We start from the raw sequence: 24,131 nt of genomic DNA on the forward strand, positions 1-24,131 counted from the left end.
ATTAAGACAGATGAAGAGGAAGATTCTGGAACTGTAGCTGTTCTATCAAATTAAATACGCATTTATGTATAAACATTATACTTTAAAATGCATACGTTGTACGACTGTCAGACCTCACATAAAAAAAACTGTTTAAGCTATTTTTTTACACAAGTCCTGAAGCTGCCCTAAACACCATAACAAGAAAATGCTTGTATAATTTTGTCCACAAGGGAACCATTAATTCAAAACAATTAAAAAGTTTGAGTCAAAAGAGCACTTATAAAATACACTTATTTTAACAACACAAGCACTCCTGAAAGCTCCTGTATAAACACAGCCATTCATTGCACTTGAGAGAGACCCACACAATCCTTCTGCAATAGAGTATATGGTTACCACTGATATACAAAACATCTGGCATAGGAGATGTCTTGCTGCTCATAAGACAACAGTAGGTCAAAACTGGAATGCTACCATGAGGAATGCAAATACCGTTTTAGGATACTACAGGAGAGATTACAACAACCACACCTGCCAAGGGTAACTGCTTAGACTGCAACATAAAATTAATTCAAGTAACCCCATTCAGGAAAGCTAAACTTGAACTACAACAGGTGCAAAACAGAGAGGAAGTTAAGAGTGTCTCATTTACAATAACAAAACAAGGGCTAAACATAGGCCTAATGCCTGCTCTGAAAGCACAAAAGTGCCAGAGAAAACAAAAGCTTACATTTAAAAATGAAAAGGATGATAAGCCACTGTACCTATAACTGTTAGAAAAAAGTCCTGGCACTGTCTCAAAAAGGAGAAGAATAGGAAAAAATACAAAATCCAAATAAATCCCACTGTTTGATGCAGCTGCTTTTAGCAGACTGAACCTTGTGATTCAAATCCCTTCCAATTTGGAAATAAGTATGTATCTGAAATACATACTGCAATAAAAAAAGGGAGAACCACATTAGAAGAATTCACTAGTTCTACCTGCTAACAAATGTATTTTTATCTTCCTATGATGATGTAAGCTCCAGTGTTGACTTTCATTATGATTCCTTCAACTGTTTCTCATTGCAAAGACATTATAGCTTTTCATGCCACTACTGTACGAGGAAAAATGGAAAAGTCCACTACATACTCAGAGTTCTTTCAGCACTAGTAGTAAATTACATATACACTTAACTGTATTGGTTCCTTAGTGACTTCAAACTAAGTTAGTCAATAAAGTTGCTTCAAGCTTTTTACTCAGCTGGGAACAAGCAGCTCTAAGATTGAGATATTTGGAAATCAAAAAAGTAAATGTTGACAATGACAAGCATCACCTGTGACAGCTGATATGGGCTGAAATGGTAGCCAAGTTTACTAGAGTTGTATATGTCAAAAAAGTTTTTATCAAAACCGATCAGATAAAAAAAGTTGTCTTGCTCTACATGATCAAGTAATTAATTAGTGCTTAAAAAAAACCCACTACCTTGCAATGTATTTCTACATGTGCTTTGTAGTAGACAGCCTTTAAGTAGAAGAATTCTCAGACTATTTTCAACTTTCACCAGACATACCAGAGTAAGTTCAAGATACGTTGAAACAAAATGAGTGTAAATCTGATTTAACACACAATATTCCTCAAAACTGTATCCAACACTGCTCTCTCAATTTGCATGTTTTGCATAATTTGCATGTTTTGAAAACTTCTACTACTCCCAAAATAATTATTTCCCAAAGCAAGGAGAGTGATACCAGTATTTTTCAGGAGTTTATTACATTTGTAATGCTTTTCAGATTTCTTATCAAAAGCCATGCATTTCTGTTCCCAGACTTTACCTTTCACTTTATGAAACCATACTAGGCTATGCAAAAAGTTCTGTGCTACTGCAGCGAAAAGAAATCAACTGGAGTCCTAAAAATCCTCCAATGATAAGAAGTAACCAAGTGAATTCCATCATGAAAGACTTCAGTTATGAAAACGGTGATTTACCAAAAAGTTTAAAAAATCCAGAAACAAAATATGGTGTTGTGAAAGTAGTTCCGGTGATTGAGAAAAAGCCAAACAAGGATGTATTAAAAAAGTATCATGTTTGCAAAAGAAGTAAACATATTACACAGCATTGCAAATAAAACATGTCTACTCAAGTGATGTGTAGATACCAGCAGTTAGAGATGAAAAAACAGTTGGGGGCAGGAGTGTGGACATTAAAACAAATGCAGTCTCAAGAATTTCTGGAGTTTCTCTACAGTCACCTGATGGTAAGATTCACAGTAAACTTGTTGTTCCTCTACTTGTTGGACAACAAAGGAATCTACTAAGATGACTGCTGTAGAGCACATCCTTGAAGCAGCATTAAACCATCAGTGACTTTGAAAACACAGATTTAGCCTTGAAAAAAGTGACAATTAAAAACTACTTTTACTCAATATGGCCAAATAACACAATTACATCTATCACTAATTGCTTTTATCTAATTCAATGAAATCATACAAAACTATTAAAGGTTTCAATTAAAGAAATCAACTCATAAACATCTGAAAGGAAGAATCCAATTAGTTTCTCATCCCAAATCCTTTAAAAAAATATTAACTTACCAGCTTAATTGCCACATAGTCATTTGTGTATAAATTTTTTCCTTGAAAAAAGAATAAAAACAAGAATGTGAGACACTGGCTTTTCTGTTCAAGTAAATGCCATTTAAATACCAAAAAAGTCTTCAAAATATTTTTCAGCTAAGGTGCTAGTGTTCTGGCAGTGACTTAGGAAATGTTGGTTTATTAATCCAATACTTTAATTTAAAAAGATTTTTTCTTTGAATTGTGTAAGAGGTTGAAATTTCACAGAGTTTCAGATATTTCACCAAGTTTGTGATATTTTTTGTACTAAAAAAGCTTGAAAAATCACAATAACCAGAATGTGATATTTTCATAATTATTGCTGAAAATTATTTGAAATTTATTTTTAAATTACCATGCAATTTTGAATACCACTAATCACCACTAATTAAAACTAGAATTAACTAGTTAATTAATTGAGGACTGTTTTTCTCCTCAATTTACTAAGCTAAAACTTATGACAGGACAACAACATTCCTGATAGGCTTACACCACTTGGAAAATGCATCTGCAGCTTTAAAAGGGATTCTGTAACTGGGTAAGAACTTTTCAATAATCATCACTTCAAACTGCATGTGACTACTAAAATGTTAAACAAGTTTTATAGGTGTAAGATTAAAAAATAGCAGATAAAGGATAAAATAAGTTGTCACTTCCAACACTTTTTGTTTCTTTACAATCTTCAAATGCATTTAGTGTATGTTATTCTTAATGATAATCCTCCCTTTTTTTCTGTAGTATTACTCAGGTCTGAATTTCCTATGTTTAGCTCAGTTTTGTTAAAGAAATCAAATGGGGAAAAGACATGGACCAAGTCTAAAAAGTTCCCTGTGAAGACAGTTACACAGAATCATAGAAAATTCTGATTTGGAAGGGACCCACAAGGACTACTGAGTTCAGCTCTTAAGAGAATGCCCCACAGAGGGATTGAACCCATGACCATGCTTCGATCAAGTGAGTTACACCAACAGTCAAAGACTATGAAGTGCTAATGATTCTTTTAAAAAATAGAGTAAAGCTGTAAAGCTGTAAAGCTGAAACAAATGCATTAAAAGCTTTCATCTCTTAATGGATCAAACTTCACAAAAAAAAAAATAACCTGAGGGCTTCACAACAACGAACACATAATTAATATGAGCAGTATGCTATAATCTGACCCATAAAAGGGGTCATAGGCCCCTATGTAGGGACTAGAGTGGATATCCAGGTATCCTAAGTATTTCTTACTGGATGATCATATCAGTTACATTTTTGATAAGAAGTGTACTTTGCAGTTTTTTCTGTGTCTTTGCATGATATTAAAATCTGTAAGAAACTCTTGCAGGAGCCCTGCTCATTCCATCTCTTAGCTATATACATCACCTACTCTGAGTAAGTAACAAACCCAGTTACAGTTAAGTAACAGGATGTTGAGTTCCAAAAGCTGTAATGATATTCTTATTCTGAAGTAGCATCAGAAGGGACACTAACTTTCCAGGTGGTCAGTCAGGACAATCATCTCTTTAAAATACAGCAGATACATATATAAAACACCACTGTTGATCTGTCCATAAACACATAACAGGTATTGAGTTATGCATCATTGCAACAGCAACAAGTTCTCTCTTACTACCTTATCAGTTTATCTTAACTGTATCAGTTTAATTTAACTGTAACAAACACTCTTAAAATTAACAGTTCAATATGCAAACCAATTTAGTCCTTTGCAAGCTAACGGTTGAAGATCACAGACAATAATTTGCTACAAAGAGCCAATTTCCCATTTATCCCCAAGCCACTACTGAAATGGTTTCTTCTCAGATGCAAGAACAACAGCTCCTGATATATAACTGAAATTTTATCTTCTGAGCATAACTTCATCCCTCTACAACTTTATTCCTCCTTTAAGTCCCTCAGGTCTAACCTTAGGATATATGATCAAAATATATTCCCATTTGCAAAAGTACATATAAAAAACTAAGCACTTGTGTACATCTTTGTAGAAAGGGTGCACACTAAGTACTTGATACTGTAGCAAAGCAAATGAAAAAAAATTTTAAAATTAAATCAGAATCTGTAATAGCAATATTAACTCTTGGTTTCAGTAACTCACATTTAAAACATCTTCCTCACAAAAAAAAACAATAAATAGGGATTTGAAATATCTAGAATATAAACAAAACATGATATCAAAATCAGAAAGGCTACATGTGTCCTGGTGACTGCTGCAGGACAATACACTGTCCCATAATCTCCCTCCTATTCCTTTTACTTACTTGTTCTATTTTATTTTAATACTATCAAACTGTAAGTCTTAACTAATATAATATTGTATTTAAAATAAAATACATTGTTTCACTGTAACAGCTGCAAGTAAGTGAGTTAATCAAATATTAATTCTTAATCAGCTCTGTACTTTGTAACCAAAATAACAGGCAGACAAAAAATTACCTTTACTAGTTTGTAATTGCCTTTATGTAGAATTAATCTCGCTGGTTTGATTTAGTTCGTTGAGAGGTTTGAAACAAAAATTAAGATTTGAAGGCAGTATGCAAAAGTTTGGGAAGTGAGGAAGAGCAATTTTTCAGCTTGATTTGTGGACTGTAAAGGCATGTATGCAACACTGTAAATGTCAAAATGTATCAATTTTGCATAACTATTAATAGTAGTAACAAGAGTACCTATTAATGAGACTGCAAAATTCAGTGTCCTAAGTCAGAGCTGCAGCAATATTTTCTTAAATCCCTCTACAGTATTAATTTGCTAAGTTTGTTTACATCCTGACAGCCCCCAGAATGTACTATATTTAAAATATATTATATTTTATGCAAACACTGTATCACAAATATTGACCAAAAGGCAATGAGTATTAGTTCTACCACAGGCAATGATCAACAGAAACAACACCTATATAGCCCACCATCCTCTCAAATATCTAACGGTGAAATCCACCTCTATTTAATGCATGAAGCACTTTAACCCAAGCCTTCTAACAACACTAGAATAAATTTCTGCCATTAAGTATCAAGATGTATTTATTAACACCTAGTTGAACTTACACATCTTGAAAACCTTAGCTAATCATGCTGTCCATCCTGGAAATGCAAGTGCCCAAAACTAAACATACAGTCTTCTAAAAGCACACACCCATCAGTATATATTTTAATAAATGCTAGCATTTCCAGCTTTGCTGCCCAAATTCTTCAAAACTCTATAGGTCCTTCTCAGTCTGCCTTTTCCACCATCTGATTTTCAGCTGTCTGTTCAGCAGAGAACTGGAGTGACTGAATTATCCCAAATTTTCTCTACAGATGGATTCTCACTGCCCTGTTTAATAGCAACTCAAGTATTTAGCCTCACTACATTAAAAAAGAAAGCAAGGAATTTCCTTGCTCACCGGTATTAAAAACTCTATAGTACCTGGTTACAGTATCTCCAAGAGATCTGCCAGACCTACAGAACAGGGATGTCTCTCATATATTTAGCCCTAAATATAACTCAATAAAGTGCTTCAGGAAGTCAGAAAAGACTGCCACAATAACCGTGATGTAGCTTCCAGCATCTTGGAAGAGAAAACTGACAAATTTAGGAGAGCACTGCACATAGCTAGAAAACATTTTAGTCACAGGAAGTATCCTGCTATACAGATTCTTCATGTCATCAAGCTTGCACTGGCTGGGGCAAAACCACAAAAGATGGGCTGAATATGCCTTGCACATTTGAAGCTTTGAGGCAGTTTGAAGAGCTGCGCAGTATTCAAAGAGAAATCTTCTTGCCTAGACTGCATAAAAATGTTCTTGAATAATGTAAACTGAAAGAAATAAATTAGGATCTTACCTAACCGTAGTTCTCCAAAATTACCGCATCCAATTTTTTTACCAACTCTGAAGTTAGGGCCAACCATTAACACTCCAGAATTTGAAGAACCAGCTCCACGCGGATTATGGCCTGATCTCCCACTAGGCCGTGCCATTCTTTCATCTGGTTTGTCTTTGTCTTTCTTTTTATTTTCCATGTCAAGTCCACTTTGATTTATTCCTCTTTTTAAAAATCAGTATAAGCAAATTCCAATTGGACAAGGTGAGAATGAAAACATCATGAGTGAAATGCCCAGCTGGTTACTGTCAGTAAGCAGTCAACAGCAGCATGTTCATCCTATTTGCAAAGCCTTGGTGGTACCTGTAGTAAAACGTATTTCCAGAATGCACGATACCAGCAATACTTCCTAGTCTTTAGAGGAATTCTGTTAAAAGAAAAACAAGTTACTCAAGACACTAAGATTCTTGTACAAAATTCCCTTTAACTAGCCACACAATTAAGCTATAACTAATTATATCTGCTTTACAGATCTATGAAAAGCACTACTTTAAGGTTAATTCTATTTCTAGTATGTAACAGCAAGTGATACTGTTGTGACTGAAGTGTACTAAAATTTCAACGCTTCAAACAATAGTTATTTTTTTAAAAGCAACAAAAAAGCCCTATAAAACTTCTTCCTGTATAAACACACTTAAAATTGATGCTTGGACACACTCACTACACCTTATGCCAGCTCTTCAAAAGAAGGCATTTTATGTATTTTCCCTCAAATAGTATCTGCTGTTTTAAGCAAATGCTCAAGCTGCACAATTATTGAAGTTATAGAAATATACTCTATTTTCTGAACTGTAATTTCTGAGATGAATAAATTATAAACTCATGGCAAGGACACTCGAGTTCTTTCAGTAACTTCTAGAATCTAAAACTAAACTATATTTACTTATTCTCCCATAATATTCTTCTGTCATAAATCTGTTTCTCTGCTCCCTTTCTCCCTTGTTTAGCATCATTGCCTGGACACAAATTCCTATGAAATTGGTGCAAAGCAAAAACAATGTTATCTTACTACTGCAATATGAATCACAAGAAAGCTTTTGTTTTTAAATTCAGTATAAGAAGACTGGATATTGTTTTCTATTTGATGACAGCAGCATAAACCCCATAATTCAGAAGTTTCTACCCCATAATTCAGAAGCGGGAAAATTCCACAATGAGTTAAACATCTGTCCAAAATTATTTTCCTACATTTGCTTCAATGTTGGGAGTACACTGCAGTAATGGAGAACATCCTCTGGAAAAATGTATTTCATGTGCTACAGCCTATTTTAAAGGTAGTCACCAGGAGCTTATTTTTAACACTTTGAGCTGAAGACACTTTTACTTTGTAAACCAATTTTTCACAAAGTAAAATTATTACTCACATCACAGCTTTCCACAAAATTTCAAACATCAAAGTGGTAGTAGAGAAAAATATACAAAATAATATGAACAGTCACATGAATAGTTGCATCTGCTAAATCATACATAGTTATAGCATGGTTATAACTAGGTGACATTTAAAAATCATTAATCAACAGCTGACTAACCTATTACCTGAACAATGAAGTACACGGAAATTTGTTTGGCAAAGAAATATCACCACAATACTGTAAAAGGGGGAATGAAAGGCTTGTTCTGAGAACAATCAAAAAACACAAATGCAGGTTACAATTAAAGATTACTTGCTTAATGCCAGGGAAAAGGACTTCAGCAGTGTGTAATGAAAGCTGTCGTATTTTATGGTGCAGACAGAAGCATTTAAGAGAAAACAACAGGCGCATACTACATAATCATGCAGGTTTTCAGATACCCTAAAGTCACCTTCTAAACCACAGATCTCAAAGGATCTGACTCAATGGGAAGCAATAGGTAATTTTCCCTCACCCACTATGCTACTAAAGCTAAGGAAGAAATAAGAAAGATAGAAATTAAGTGTGTTGAAGTAGAACTTCAAGGTCAGCACGTTTGATACAACAGAATGCAACTAGATGTTTTAGGTACCAAAGAAAAGAAGACTTCGGTATTTGACTGGCTTTTTCAGAAAGAACTAACAATAAACAATCCTAGAATTTTTAGTGTACCAAATACATGAAAGACAACGTCAATTTTGATTTCCAGAAATGTGTCTATTATATGGACAAATCTATTACACATTAACTTATGTCCTCTCCTTTCCTCCTGTTGAACCAACAGATACTCCATTAAATTATAGGTAAGTTGTCTTATATAAACTGAATTTAGTACCTTTTTATAAGATATATGCTAAATAACCAAAACAAGTCCCTCACATTTTTCCCACACTACATATCAAAAGGAAGACATGCAATTATTCCTTGTCACATTTTCTCCAGGACACAGATGTTCTCTTACATTTTCCTAATAAAATAATCTGCAACTAACTCAAAATAAGGACAGTGCTTATGATTTTATTCATTTGAAGTTCCTGTGCAATATTTTATGATGTATTTATCTTAAAAATACAAAACTTTTTCATGGTTATATTTATTTGTATTGTACTTACCTATGACAGTATTATAGTGTTGATGGCAGAATCTTGTCTTCTCCATAATGCTTACATTCTAGAGGAAAAGCATAAAAAGGCAAAGGGATATATTTATGCAGCATTTGCAATTACTTAGCATGTAAAAAAATTCTGATACAGAATAAAAGTAGTTTTTGGAACTGCATTCATTTTTTTAGACTATTAAGGAAGATGCAGCAGATTTATCTCAAAGACTAAACATAATTTTTAAGGCTCAGAACTCAGATATCACAAAGGTGTGCATCATCTGAAGCACAAAAGGAATACATACAGTGTAAGCACTGTAAATTGTTTGCAAAAATAATTGTCTTGCTATACAATAGTTTTGGGCAATCTGTGTGAAAAACACGCCATCCTCATTTCACAGCTTGATTTTCTGTTTAATTTTTCATTCTTTCATTTCTGTTTCATTTTTCATTTCTGTTTAATTTTTCATTTTTTCATTTCAAATGAGCACACTTAAATCACAAACTTCAGCCCAACATCAGGGAATACTGTTAGGATTGAAATAATTCTTCTTAGTTCAAAAAGATGTAGGACTAAATATCAGGACAATGGCAAACACCATCAAAGCGAAGTTGACAAAACAATATCATAGGAGTGAAATTACTATGATCAAGTGTGAAGAGAAAGAGAAGGCAAAAGAAGCTATCAAAAGAAAGTCAAAATGGTATTACATAGAAGAAAAAGTAATTAGATCTCAATTATAAATTAAATCTGTAATCTGTATAGACTAAAGATAAAAAATAAAACAAGATTGGAAGAAAAGTAAGAAAAATGACAACAGAGTTTCAATTGACTGACAACTCACACATCTAACACCTGCAAAACTATCCCTAGATTAGAGCTATAAATCTACATATCTCTCTAAATCTCTGCTTGAAAATGTCCCAATTAACACTACTGAAAACTATATGCCACATAAGAACCCTATTCTGTAGCAACAAGGACTCTCTAGGACACTACATAAGGCAGAATAAAAGAACAGCTCATTTAAGTATCTTCTTTATTCATACATTTCTCAAATACCTGATCCTGCAGCAACAGCAGGAACACCACTGTAATTAAATGCAAGCTTACATGTTCCAAAGTGTTGTCATGATAATGTTAATACTCAAGTCACCTATAAAAAAAACAAACTTACTATCTACCTCATTCCTTTTTCATGTTCCAGATTTACTCCTAAATAAACTAATTAAGAGAACATTAGCTAAATAGAACATTCCACTGCCGAGGAATGACAAACTTAAATGACACATACAACCATAACCGCTCCCTTACGTTAACATAAAGCATTACCCTTCACATTGTAATTAAAAGATCATACATCACTGCTAGTATCAGTATACTAACATTTTTCTCTACTTTTAAGAAAAGCTTACAGCAGCAGAAGAGCTACTGAGGAAAATCTGATGGAGCTTTAAACTACGTTGGAAGAAGGAAAAGGACACAAACAGGTTTGACAGTGATAAGCAATGGGATGGTATGCCAAAACTCAAGGAACTGGGTGCTAGTGAGATCCTTAAACTAGTCCAGGAGGTGTCAGCTATAACGGATCACACCCAAAATGTTTTCACACCAACACACATAGCATGAGGATCATCAATGGAATAAGTGAAATCTGGTAGATGAGCCCCTTGACTGAAGTGCCATGTTGGACGGTCACAAGCTCTCCAGGAGGGACAGGCAGGGCAGGTGAGCTGGAAGGGTTGGAATATTGCCTGAAGCCAGCAATGGCAGGCTGACAGTCTCTGTGTAAGGATTAAGGGACCAAAAATTAATGTGGACTTCATCGTAGGAGTCTACTATAGGCCACCTACCCAGGACAATGATTCCAGAAAATTACTCTTTGAGGAACTAAGGGACACCTTCAAAACAGCTGCCTTTGTCTTTATAGGAATATCAACTTGTCAGATGTTAACTGGGAGCACCACACAGCTGGCACAAATAGGTCCAGAACAGTCCTAAATCTGGATAGTCTTATGATACAGCAACTGATAGAGCCAGCTACAAAAGGTGCCCGCCTTGATGCGTTGCTTATTAACAGGGAGGATCTCATGAACGAAGTGGTGACTGGTGGCCACCTTTGCCACAGTGACCACAAAGCAATTGAGTTTAAAATCTCCATTATCAGGAGGAAAAGTGACAGCAAAATTTCAGTCCTGGGCATGACAAGGGCTGAAATCATGCTGTTTAGGGAACCAGTAAGGCACCCTGAGAAAACGGTTTTGTGGGTGCTGGGGTCCATCAGGTCTGATTATTTTCTAAGCACCACCTCCTAGGGGCACAGGAACAGGCAGTTCCAAAATGTCAGAAGTCAAGCAGAGGAGGCAGAAGGCCAGCGTGGCTGAGCAGGCCAGAAATAAGGCAAAAAAGTGAGCTGTATGCCCAGTGGAAGCAAGGTCTGATGAAGGGAAGAGCAACAGAGATGCTGCAACCAGTGACAGGGCCTGAAGTTGTGTCAGGGTAGATATAGGTTGGATATTAGGAAAATTTCTTCACCCAGAGGGTGGCTGGGCACTGAACAGGCTCCCTAGGGAAGTGGGCACAGCATCAGCCTGACAGAGCTCAAGAAGTGTTTGGGCAATGCTCTCAGGCAAATGGTGTGACTCTTGAGGTGTCCTGTGCAGGGCCAGGAGTTGGACTTCAATCATACTTCTGGGCCACTTCTAACATGAGGTATTTTATTATTTTATGAAAGACAATTAAGAAACAGTCCTGGTTTCAGCACAAGGCATTTAAAATTCACTCAGCCTTCTGGCATTTTCAAACTTCTGCAGTTTCTCACCTCTCAAGTATCTGTTCACATACTTCTTATCCCAAGGGCTCATGATTTTTGGCAGTTACAGTAATTTAGCAACACAGCTTCTTCTCACATCTTCTAGAGGAGTGCAGAGAAAATTTCTAGTGCCTCTGCCACAGATTTCCAAGAGACTTTCTCTAACACTATATGTAGTTTTTATTGAATACTTCACCTACTACAGTCTTCAACTGAGATGAAGAACAGTTACGTTCACTTTCCAATGATCATTTCCATGTTACAAATACATTTGTGCTGCAGAAAAAATAACACAAGATTCCATCCAACAAAACTCCTTCAGAAATATTTAAGAGTAGAAAATCTGAAATTCATAAATCTGAAACCAAGCAAGAGCTTCACTGTGACATCATAATATAAAACTTAAATATCTGATCAACTGTTTCTGCTATTTTTGTATGCTTCATGGAACAATTAAGCTATTCTTTCTAGAATAGTTATTACTGCATTATTTTCATTCATTTTCATATACAAGCCTCCATGCAACAGAGGAAATCTACGAAATTCCAAATCCACAGCAAACAGGCTCATAACTGAAGATTCCTTTAAAGCTTAGGATAGCAGTTTCTAACTGCAAGAAAGTTTTCAGACAGAATTTGAATTGGAAAATATCCCTAAAATTATACATTATTTAGTTAGATCGACTGTTTATTTAAAATTAAAAATAAACATTTAATGACAGAAGAGTGGAATTCATTATTTCCACTTTAGTCCAAGAAGAGCAATGCAAGCTTTCACATGACTTTTATGTGACCAAAAGCTGAGTTGCTATTCCAATGATTTATATTACAAATAAATGTCTATAGCTTTATTTTTTGTATAATATTTTCCTAAGCAGAAACTAAAATTCACTGCATAGCTCAGTTAAATGTAACCAAATTCTTACTTCATCATTTTTTCAGATTTCCAAAGCAGAAACAATATGCAAAATCATTAGCACTTCAGTCAAAACTAAAGACAAAATTAGTGTGCTGAAATATTCAGTGCATAAAACTTCCACAGATGGTACATACTCATGATATCAGCTTTGAAAAACAAAGAACATTTTCAAACAAATTTCTCCTGACACAATTTCTCTCCAGCTATCAGTAGCCTGTATCAAAAGTGCTCATTACTGAATCATTTTACAAATCTTAGATGGTGATCTTCATATGTGACCTGAACATAATGAAAACTTACTCATCAACAACTCATTTTGCTATTAACAATATAATCTACTTCATACACCTGGGGAATTCCAAGACTAATGGTATCTGATTTTACAGTTTTTAAAAAAAAATTTCACATAAAAACAAAATACAGCTTGGCATTATCTGCTCTTCATATTTTCATAAGTTAGTTAATTCATCAAAGACTATTTTATTCTCCCATTCCTTAGGTACTTATTCTGACTTCAGTTGGGTAAACAATTAAACAATTAGCTTGGAAGCACTGTAAAAAGAATATGTAAATTCTCTGAAACAACAACTTCTTCCCAAAAAAAAAAAAAAAAAAAAAAAAAAAAAAAAAAAAAATCAGTAGTTTGTAGCAGATGTAAACTAATCCAAGAATTACGGAAGGTCTTTTTCAGCTTCACATGGGAAGACTGCTGTCTCCACAATAGTAAGAAACATACAAGAAGTGACAATGCACCTAAATAAGATCTTCAGCAGGGTCAACATTCAAGCCATCAAAAACCACTGCCACATCATTTCTCTGCCAGTTTGCCTTTCAAAATACTGAACTACAGAACCCACATTTGCTACATTTCCTTCACAGAGAAAAAGTACATAATACACTAGTAAGTTTGAAATCCTTCCTAGAGTTTTATCAGCAAAGAGGGAGAACACACAAAGCAACTGCTACTTCTTGATCACACAGAATTGTTCACACTTCAGAAGACACGGCTCTTTATTTAAGAATGCAAATATAATAATCTAATTTCAAAGGCAAATGAAATTTCTTTGTAACAGATCATGCAGCTCAACTGTGCAGTTTATTTCTCAGTGTGCATGGCCTCAAAACACTTGACTCATGCTCTTCAGCACTCCAAAGCAACTAACAGATCACAACTGCATGTAAATTTTGTTTTCATTACCAGAACTTCCAACAATACAATGTTTGTATCTCAAGTACCTTCTACGCTACAATTTCTTTCTTACTTAAAAGTCTCTGTTTTCCACAGATACTTTATTTTCACTTTATGAAACTCCAACAACAGTACTGTTCTCGCAGCATTTGGTCTTCCACATCTGCCTTCTGTAACACCAACCTATTCTAGACTCAGCTAAGTTTTGCAAAACAAAGAACAGAATTTATTAATTTTGGTGTACAATTTAGGCTCTCAGCATTCCTAAAAAATATGATGGTCGTAAAATATGTATTTGCTTACTCTTACAGATACGTATGATTTTCCTCATAAAACAAGGGTTTAGATAACTGAATGTAAGTCTACATACATACAGCCTCAATTTTCAAATACATATGAATGAGATGCACTCAAAGATGCAGCCTAAATGAAAGTGTCAAGGTAAATCCAAGTATCTTCCTTATGAACGAATTTACATAACCAAGCCTTCTAAAAAGTCTTGTTTTCATCTCCAGTGGTAAATATATTAAATAAAAAATTATATTTTTCTCTTACTATATCAACTGCTACACACTATTTTAAATAAAAATAATTAATTCAAGATTCTAGAATAAGCATTTCAATTTTCATGTATATAGGCATTTCCCTATGGAAAGTACATCAACAAAGCACATATGGCCACATATAATCCTCCTTTAATGCACAAAATCCAATAAAGCTTTATTAACACATTTCATCAACCACTCGCCTGTACAAGAACTAACCAAAAACTTACCTCATCCTTATTGAAGCTTGTTTAAGAAGTCTGTTCTAGTTAAACTAGTGTAATTTTTCTTGTACCAAGGTTTAAAGTCACATGAACACATCAGAGGGCTGCCAATATCCAATTTCAGTATCTGTTCTCTACACTTAATTTTGTCAGTTGAAAGTCTACTACCTAATGAACAATAATGCATCCTTCTGCACCACCAACTGCCAGCTCTGGTCAAAATGCTGACACATCAGGAGACATGTACAATACTGGGAGTCACCCTAACTCAACCCAATTTTTCAACAAATGACAGCCTGGACTAATTATGTAGCAATTAAGATCTCCAAGCAATCTCTTCATCTCTGTTAACTCTAAACAGACATCAGCTGAGATGGCTCTGGTCACTGCATAAACATTTCTGTATTCTCCTTGATCTAGAAGGCAAGTTTGGCCCTAATCTATGAATTACCACTTCATAGACTTTCACTACAAAATCCTACCAACTTCACTTAAGGATTCCATACAAGCGCATACAGTTACTTGGCTAAAACTTCTGCTCATGCATCCTTCTTGCACTTTCATATAATCACCATTTCAGAGTAAAAGCTGAAAGTCAGTTTTCAGGAAGGAGAGCCATAACACAAGGAATTATTTTTAAAATCTAATGACACCATTAAAGGTGATTTACTTAAAAGAGCACAGAAAGGACAAAACCGATGGTTAAGCAGTATTTCAATCATTTGTTTCTTCACATTTCCACCACTACAACCATACAGACTTAAATGAGCTACATTGTCCACAGCTGGCAGAAAGCTGATGCTGAGCTAGCTAATACTACATAATGGAGGCGTCAATTTTCTATAGGAATAATTGTACCACAGCATATAAGTATTATAGCAGAACAACAGAAAGGTTCAGATTAGCCTAAGGCTAGGCCAGAGAAACTGCGAAGTTAACACATCTCGAAGTTAGAAAAAAAAAAAAAAAAAAAAAAGAGTACTGCATTTCATCTAACACCGTAACTATACCTGAAGTATAGCTAATGCTACCTAAGTAGCATTGTGAAACACCCCAGTGCTACATGGAAAAAAAACCCAAAACATTTCTGAGAGTCCAAAAGACACTAATTCTGTCTTCAGGTTAGATTTTGGATAGGCTAAAATACATAATGCGCTCTAGTATTCCACAGTGATTGTGAAGATCATTTTCAAAATTAAAAGTATTTTTAGTTCTCCGACACAATTCCCTGCCACTTAACTTTAATTACATGGTCAGATTCTACTTCAATAACTTAAGAAGGAGCTAAGTTCAAATTTAGTAACTCCACATGTGAGGAAAGGGATAATTCACAGTACAGAAAAATGTCTCTAGACTAAGTTTTGCACCTATTAATCTGTCAAGGATTTCTAACAATAACAAACTACATGGCAATCAAATTATTCTGCTGTCTTGTCTCCATAAACTAGATAGGTACCTTCTACAGCAGTTCCAAGTATTTTACTACTACACACACTTGCAACTCTCCTCTCACTTGCATGACTTTCACTGCTAAACCTTCTACAGCAGTTCCAAGTATTTTACTACTACACACACTTGCAACTCTCCTCTCACTTGCATGACTTTCACTGCAATGTACATCTAAAATGTCTCTATTGAATTGAAACTGTAGTACTATAGTCTTCAAATGCCTATAAAGCTTTTTTCTTCTGTTATAAGTTTAATATGGAATAAAATGGTATGGATAAAGTCTCAGATATCACACTAAATGGAATCATGCTTGAAACCTTCATATAGAATGCACAGTGACACAAATTTAAGGAGAAACACTAGCTAAAGTTAAGATCTTGGATTCATCATTAGTGATGTAATACAAAACATATTTAAACCAATGCCTTCCTAGGGAACTCCGAGGAAAAAACAAGTCTCACAGTGTTTTACACAAATTCAAATGACACTGAATATGAAATCATCTGATGTAAATTAAAAGTTCTGAGAACAATACAACCGGATGCTGTTGACACCAGTTTTGTCAAGGTCTGATGGCAGTTACTTAACTACATTGATTTTAAATCAAAACAAAATTCTTAAGCACTAAAATGAGAAAATGTCAGTATGTTGATGTGGGCACTTGTGTGTAGTGAACTCTTGATGTATTACTTCGGAAGATTAAAACGGAATCATTCCTCAAAAGCATCAATGTTAACTAAACTTAGCTGTCTACAGATTAGTGTTCAACACCCACACAACCCCATTGCAGTAATTTCACCTTTCTGGTTATCTTCCACATATCCACAGCATTCCCAGGCCACCCTCTGATACATCTTTAGCTCTCTTTCTTCACAAAACCCCTTCTTTCTTCCCACATTAAAACGCTCCCTTCTTGCTCAGTGAAGAGAGATGTTCTGTTGCTTGCCTAGTACTACAAGTTGCAAGCTGAACAGCTCTCATGCTACTACCACACAAAACATACAACATTCTTCCTTTACCATGGTAATTGTTAATAAATATCTACTATCTAAATTGGCTTTTATGAAGGTTATAGGGACTTATCTTCACAGGCATAACAACTTAAACTTGGTTTGCCCTAAAAATTCCACATTTCTACAGGCAGCAAATGAGAGACCCGCAGATCAAAAATACCTCATTTCCTTATAATGCCTTAAAAACCAGACTTTTTTTTCAGGAGAAAATTCAAAGTACAATCAACAGATTTTACTTAAAGGTCTCCCAATGTTTTTTACATAAAAACAAACAATAGTGAAAATACTGTTGGAAAAATTAAAAGCACAGAGCATTTCTGTAAAGACAGTTATCTCTCTGTCTGACAAAAGCTTAAGAGCAAATTTAGTTATTCTGTCTTCCTCTTGTCTGTTGGGAAAATTGCCCTCCCTCTTTACTGTTAACCATAAATTCAAGTTCTATAAGTTTTTATTTCTCCAGATTTAAAGATGTGTGGTAAGCACAGCTTGCCACAAAGATGCCCCAGCCCACCATCAACAAATGTTACACAGAAACTTTAACAACCTGATACACTGAGCAACCTGCTCTCCGAACACTGCAAGACATGAATGAGTGCCAACTGAAGTGATCTTCCACAGAAGGTAAAACACATTCTATACTGAGCTTCTCTGTTTCCACAGGAAAGCATTTGTAAGGTGCAACTAAGAAAATACTTGTGGTTGAGGTTAGAAGTGAAACATGTCTCCCACAACCCTTAAAGCAATTGTGTCCCTGACTTCAGCCTCTACAGTATTACTTCATCTTCCCAAGATTACTGCACAATTATGATTTTAAAAAGCTGTATTTTTATCAACGTTATCTACATTTAAACTGCCATCAAAAATATCAATACTATGTGAAATTAAATATGTTCATTATAAGCTAGCAGAACTCCTGTAAAGCAACATTGAATGCCTTTAAAGATTGCTTTATATCATTATATTAAAAAGCTGTTGAAACAGGATAACAGTCATGTTAACTACTTCATTTAAATATAAAGATATAAAATGGAAAATGCTGGTGCCTTAAATACAGAAAGATACTCACAGGATTCTTCTACATAATAACACAATTTTAAAATAGTACTTCTAAGCTGCAGACATGTGTCCTATCCTGGACTAAATCACGCCTTCCAGCATCATGAAGGGAACCTGTCAAGAAGCCCATGCTTTTAAAGCATTTTCTACAAAAATGGAAAATGCAGCCTATGAAGCTTTAAAAATGGAACAGATCCAACATTCACCAGGTGACCAGCATCTCAAGCTCAAAGACAAACTGAATCAAAAATAACTATTTTATGGGTTCAACAGAACCTAAGTCTGAAATTTGCAAAATGCAAACAACAAAATGCAATTAGACAATTTTGATGGGTTAGTACAATGGCTCTTCTCCTACTGCATGTGGCACACTACCTGCTGCTCCCATCACTCACCAGCATCATCACTCCTATGCCTCAGTGAAGCCACTACTCACTCACTCAGAGTACCAGAAAGCTCACAAACCTCAGTAGCTCTACTCAACAAAAGCTGAATCAACTCAGTGGGGGATACAAGAGACAGGATGAAGAGCAAGAGTGGAGCTACAAAACTGCACAGCCAGAAATGGAGCAGGGAATGCCCCATGTTAGAGAGAAGGGCCTTTCCAACACCTGCAGCACAGTCAGAATGACTGGTGTTTCACAGCCCATCAAGTGGATCCCTTCAAGACATCACACCCCAATGACCTCCACAGACAAACTGCCACCCCAACACCACCTTCAACTCTGCTTCTGATGGAAACTGCTCCACCTACATTCTTTTATTCCACAGGGTTTATTGAACAAAGAGCATGGCAACTCACAAATTACTCAATGAATAACTGCAAAGAATACAAAAAGTTGTGACAAACCACATACTTCAAATTGAAATCTAGGCTCTGCTTGTCATAAAACATCTGTATTTTTGGCCTACTGAAAAAGACATCATTGTCCACTCTTGTAGTTCACATGCTGCCTTAATCAAAAATAACAATCAAAACACCTGGTTGATGAAGAGTATAAATCACCATGCAGGGAAACCGGAGGAAAAAATTATTTCTAGGAAAATAACATTAAATTTGCTTAACTTAGTAATTTAATGATCTTAAATTACTAAGTTAAGTAAAACTGTTACTACAAAGTCTTAGTATGTTAAAAGCTAAGCTAGCTAGTAACCTTATAGAGAAGATCCTAAAGCATAAGAAAAAACATTTGTAGTTATATTAATGATGCTACGCACAAAGTCAAATTAATTAATAAACTTATCTGAATATGCAAATCTTACTTGGGCTTCTGTGACCTACAGTAAACATCTGGGCAAAGACATTTCTGATTGATCAGTATGTCTCCCATTCCTAATTCCACATAACAAGACAAGATACCAGATACAAACGGCAAGATAACTGTTTTAGCTTTTCATAGCTACAGAATATATTTATTTTGTACTAAATACCTTTCTTTTAACAGCCAAATGGGGGATTTTTAAAAATGTTTCCTACACAAAGTCAAAAACATCAGATAAAAGAGGTGCTGAAGAGAGGGAAGTGTAGATGCTTAAAATGTCCTCTGTAAGAGATAAGGAACATGCAGTTCAATAAACATGCTAGAAGAATGCACTGGTAAACGCATTTGTAATATTGTGAAATTTTTATATATTTGATATTAGACAGTTACCACAAACATTTCTATTTTTACATGTATGTATTTAATATATAAATATTCTCTCCCTCTTTTGTTAGAAAGAAACCTTTTCATAAATTTAAGGTAATGAATATATCATCTATAAAACAGTAGAAGTAAATATTACAGGTGAACTAAATCTCACCAAAATAATTTATTCCATTACTACGGCTTTGGGGTCCCAGGAGTCCATCTGGCCCCCCGGGCAGCAACCGCCATAGGTGTCCCGGATAGCACTGTGCTGATGAGGCGCAGCCTGTCTGGGCCCCCTGGCAAGCTCCGAGCCGCTGGCTACTTTAGCGAGCACTTGTGGAGTGATTTCAGCTCTAGTGAGTTCAGCTCTCAGTGATTTCAGCTCTGTGCTCACAAAGTGCCTCGGCAGACGCAGGGATGGAGAGAGGTGAAGGCTGTATGGAGTTCTGCAGAGATGTCTTTATTGGCAGCTTCTGCAAAGGGTTCCAGTGACAGCTCTTCCGCTGAACTGGGCAATGGTATGGGTTTATATAGGCTGTTGAGGAATCAGGATTTGACGTATCGCTGGGGCTGAGGAGAATACGATCTATAGCCTTACAGAGAGATAACAGGGGTCTGATGTGCGGAAGAGGGACCGCTCTGGTCCACTCATCATGACTCTGAATTTCTTCTCTTAGGCTAGTGACCACCATGGAGGCCTTTCAGGGCCTCTGACTGCTACATTCCATACTATACAACTAAGAGTTTCATAACTCCCTCTGAAAGTTAAAGTTTCAGAAAGCTCCCTAAGTAACCACAATCCAAACCAATTGCACAGCATGGGTCGGTGTGTGATGTCTCCTCTTCTACATCCTCCCTATGCCAAAAAGGGGACATTAAATTTTAAGTGGCTTACCTAAGATGACAGGGAGGGACAGATGTTCCAGTCACTGTCTTTATCTGTTATCATCACCCTAGCTTTTAACTTCCTTCTCACTAGACTGCTTTTATTTAAGCAACTATTTAGCTTAAACACAGATTTTTCTTCACCCAGCTGTTTCAGCTGTAGCTTACAAACCTCAGTGACAATGTCTGGGAGGCTACTCAGAATTACACTTAGCATCAGCAGCATCAGGCTTGATCTCATTGCACTGCTTCTGCAGCAGCACTGAGGAAGCATTAAAATGCCTGTATAGCATTAAAAAAAAAAAGGATTATCAGAAAATATACAACAATTACTTCAAAGTTACTTTTTTACCTTTTAATAGATCAGGGAAATCAATTATATAGAAGTCTCAAAACATTTTTGAAAGAGTGTTAAAGGCCTAGTGTGCACTGGAAACATACTGTTCCATTTACATTAAGAAATTACTCCCAAGTACCATGGTCAGTTTTAGATCATTTAAAGCCAGGCCATGGGTGAAAAGGATTGTTCCACTCTTCCCTTAAGCACTGTCAAGTAGTTTGTTCATACAACCTCAGGTGAGATATTAAGGGTTGACTGAGAACTCTAAACATTAATTTGCAGTTGAATCAGTGAACCTAAATTGTGAAGAAACAGTATGTCAAACTCCCTTACAACTTTGTTATTCCTGGTTTGTGTGTGGTTTTAATTACATTATTACTTTTATTTACAACATCCCAAAAAAATCACTCAATAGTAAAATGAAAAGCCTGAAGAACAAGACATAACTATATGTTTTGTCTACTACAGATTGGAAAAAAATGTTCAGCTGGAGAAAACTTAGATAAACACAGGTAATCTGATCAGTACCCTGTTCTTTCTTGTAATTAGAAGATATTGGAGGAAAGTAACCACTGTCACTTCCCTATTCCTTATGATCCATTTATTGTTGTCTCAAAGGCATAGCTAAACTAAATTATTCTTAAACATCAGAAGACTTCCTAATCTTTCTTAAACAAATTTTCAAGGCAAGAGTAAAAATGTATATAATCTTGAATGTATATAATGTATATAATCTTGAATATTTTTATCTTCATCATCCAGAAGAAAAAAAAAAAGCTCAACAGAAAATGTGATTTATCAGAACTAGTACTCTAGATTCTGAAAATCATTTACATTTTATAAGCCAATACATCTATTTGATGCAGAGAGGCAAGAGAAAAAAGATTAATTTAATTAGCTGAAGTCATTCTCAACTGATGTAAATCCTCTGCCATGTGCCAGGTAACTTCTCCATTTCAGGTCAGCACAACAAAATATCACTTTTTCTCCACTGAAAATACTGTTTAACTGTTGAAACATCTCAATTAAAAAGAAACTGACTAAAAGATATTGAGGTCTAGAGAAGACATCTCCTAAAGTATAGTTAGCACAGAAACTTCTATCTCATCTTTTCCCTTTAAAACAAAATTGCGTTACTCCTATCTTGAATTTTAACTTCCCAATTGCAGTTCGGGATAAAATGCATTCACTATATAGGTGGGTTAAGAAGAGGCGTAAGTCTAAACAGTGGGTAAGTTGTTTATCCTTATAAGCAGTTATAACCCAGGCAGCAAGGCTTAACAGGCTTAACAGTGTGCTTCATTTATAATCATGCCTAAGCATATGCACAGTATCTATTTCTATCTATGTATGCACTTAAAAATGACCTTAACTATAAAATTCAGCAAGAAAAAAAAAGTCTTCGATTATATTCCAATTTCTTTTTACACACTGCATGTCACTTCAACACTCATTAAAGGTGTACCAGTAAAATGAATAAGAATGCCTGAAAATAAGGTCTGTCCGAGTTCCATGGTGAATCAATGAAACATCACTTTTAGAGATTTTCATTAATCAAACTTAAAACCACCACATTCAGAGCATGCCTAAAAATAACTTCCTTAAAAGCAAAATAAAAGACCACTGCCAGCTCAGTTTGCCTCTAACCTGCTGATCTGCTAAACCAGCACAATCGCACTCCAGCAACCTGCTTCTACAGGCCAGAAAAACAAATTTATTTGTTCCTACAAACGCAGCTTGGTACTCGGTCGGACCAACCATTGCCGGCAGCACCGACGCTGGCCGCCACACAGTGAACCCCACCACCGCAAGTAACTCCTGCAGGAGAGGGCACTCGGAGGTCTCACAGCGATGGCTTTTGCCACCCGGAGGCGACGGGCCCTCCCAGCGCCGGCCGAGCCTCGCCAGCGCCGCACACCCGGCCGGGGCACGGCCCCGCACAGGCGCCGGCTCTCTCAACCCTCAACCCCGGCCCGGGCCGCCGCCCCGATCGCTGCCCCTGCCGTGCTCGCAGGGGGCTTCGCGGCCCCCGCAAGTCCCGCGGCCGCCAGGGGAAAGGAGGAGAGAGCGAGCCCAAGGCCTCGGCCCACGGGGGTGCTGCGACCGCTGCCGCTCCGAGAGGCGGCCGGGGACAGCAACCTACCAGGGTGCCCAGGGGAACGGGACACAGGCTCGGCGCTCGGCACTTCACCTCCGGGCACTGCTCGTCGCCCCGCCCCGCCCCGCCCCGCCCCTGGCGCGGCGCTCCAAAGCTGGGCTGGCCAGGGCGGCACCCCGAGGCGGAGGGGAAGCGGCGGCGGCCCCGAGCGCACGCCCCTTCCCACCGCGGCACAGGCGCCCGGGAGGGCGGGACGCGCCGCGCGCCCCGAGCGCGGGTGATTGACAGGGCACGCCGGCCACTCGGGGGGCGGGAAGCGAACGTACAAGTTGGAGAGGGGGCGGGGCTTGCTGGTGGGCAGAGCCGGCAGCCAATGATGCGGGGGCGCGGTCGGGCCGCGGCGGGGCCGCCTCGGCGGCAGGGGCCGGCGGGGGCCGGCGGGAGGTGGCTGTGCCCCGGCTCAACTGCTCCCCTCACAGCTCAGAGATCGCGCTCAGAGGACGCCGCAGCGCGCCTGCCCCGGCTCAGTTGCACGCCTCCCTTATCTCGAGCTTCTCCTTACAGGGACAAATTTACCTGTTTAATATGTGAAGGGCTGGCCTCCAGGGATTGCCCTGTGCCCTGAGTCAGTGTCAGACCGCAGCCGCGGGGTGCCTGGAGCGGCAGCTCTCTTCCATCCTCTGCTGCGTAACAATCCCGTAATGTCAGCACCCTTAGTGGCCGGGAGGATCGCGCCTGGCAGTTTCACAGAAATGCTGTGCCCGCCCTGTGCCCCCTGCGCCTGGCAGCTGCCACCCGCTTCGGCACCGTCACCACGCGTGGTTGAGGTTACCCTGGTCGTCACGCTCGGACATCCTGCATTCTCTGTCCTGTGTGTCCGTGCGGGAAACGGGGAAATCAGAACCCCACTCTCACTTGATGTCTGCAAGACCTGCCACATAATCATAAAAAAAAAAAAAAAAAAAAAAAAAACCACCTTATAAATGCTACGGAATAGACTTTGTGCCAATAGTCGTGCAAAAAAAAAGATCTTTAGGCTCTTTCCTAG

At 37.2% G+C, this 24,131-nt stretch overlaps 1 protein-coding gene across 5 annotated transcripts in view; it reads right to left on the reverse strand.

Annotated features, from left to right (window-relative positions):
* Nucleotides 1-23,209, reverse strand: part of CSNK1G3 (casein kinase 1 gamma 3) — a 67,856-nt gene extending 44,647 nt beyond the window's left edge. For all 5 annotated transcript variants that reach the window (XM_054003119.1, XM_054003118.1, XM_054003117.1 and 2 more), the window contains exons 1-4: nucleotides 23,129-23,209; nucleotides 8,936-8,993; nucleotides 6,394-6,799; nucleotides 2,557-2,597 (exon numbers count right to left, since the gene is read on the reverse strand). In XM_054003119.1, the coding sequence (XP_053859094.1) occupies nucleotides 2,557-2,597; nucleotides 6,394-6,571 (219 nt within the window). In that variant the 5' untranslated portion in view covers nucleotides 6,572-6,799; nucleotides 8,936-8,993; nucleotides 23,129-23,209. The remainder of the gene's footprint in view (nucleotides 1-2,556; nucleotides 2,598-6,393; nucleotides 6,800-8,935; nucleotides 8,994-23,128) is intronic.
* Between the last annotated feature and the right edge of the window lie 922 nt (nucleotides 23,210-24,131).

The sequence above is a fragment of the Vidua macroura genome, chromosome Z, assembly GCF_024509145.1.
Source record: "Vidua macroura isolate BioBank_ID:100142 chromosome Z, ASM2450914v1, whole genome shotgun sequence".
Classification (NCBI taxonomy): Eukaryota; Metazoa; Chordata; class Aves; order Passeriformes; family Viduidae; genus Vidua; species Vidua macroura.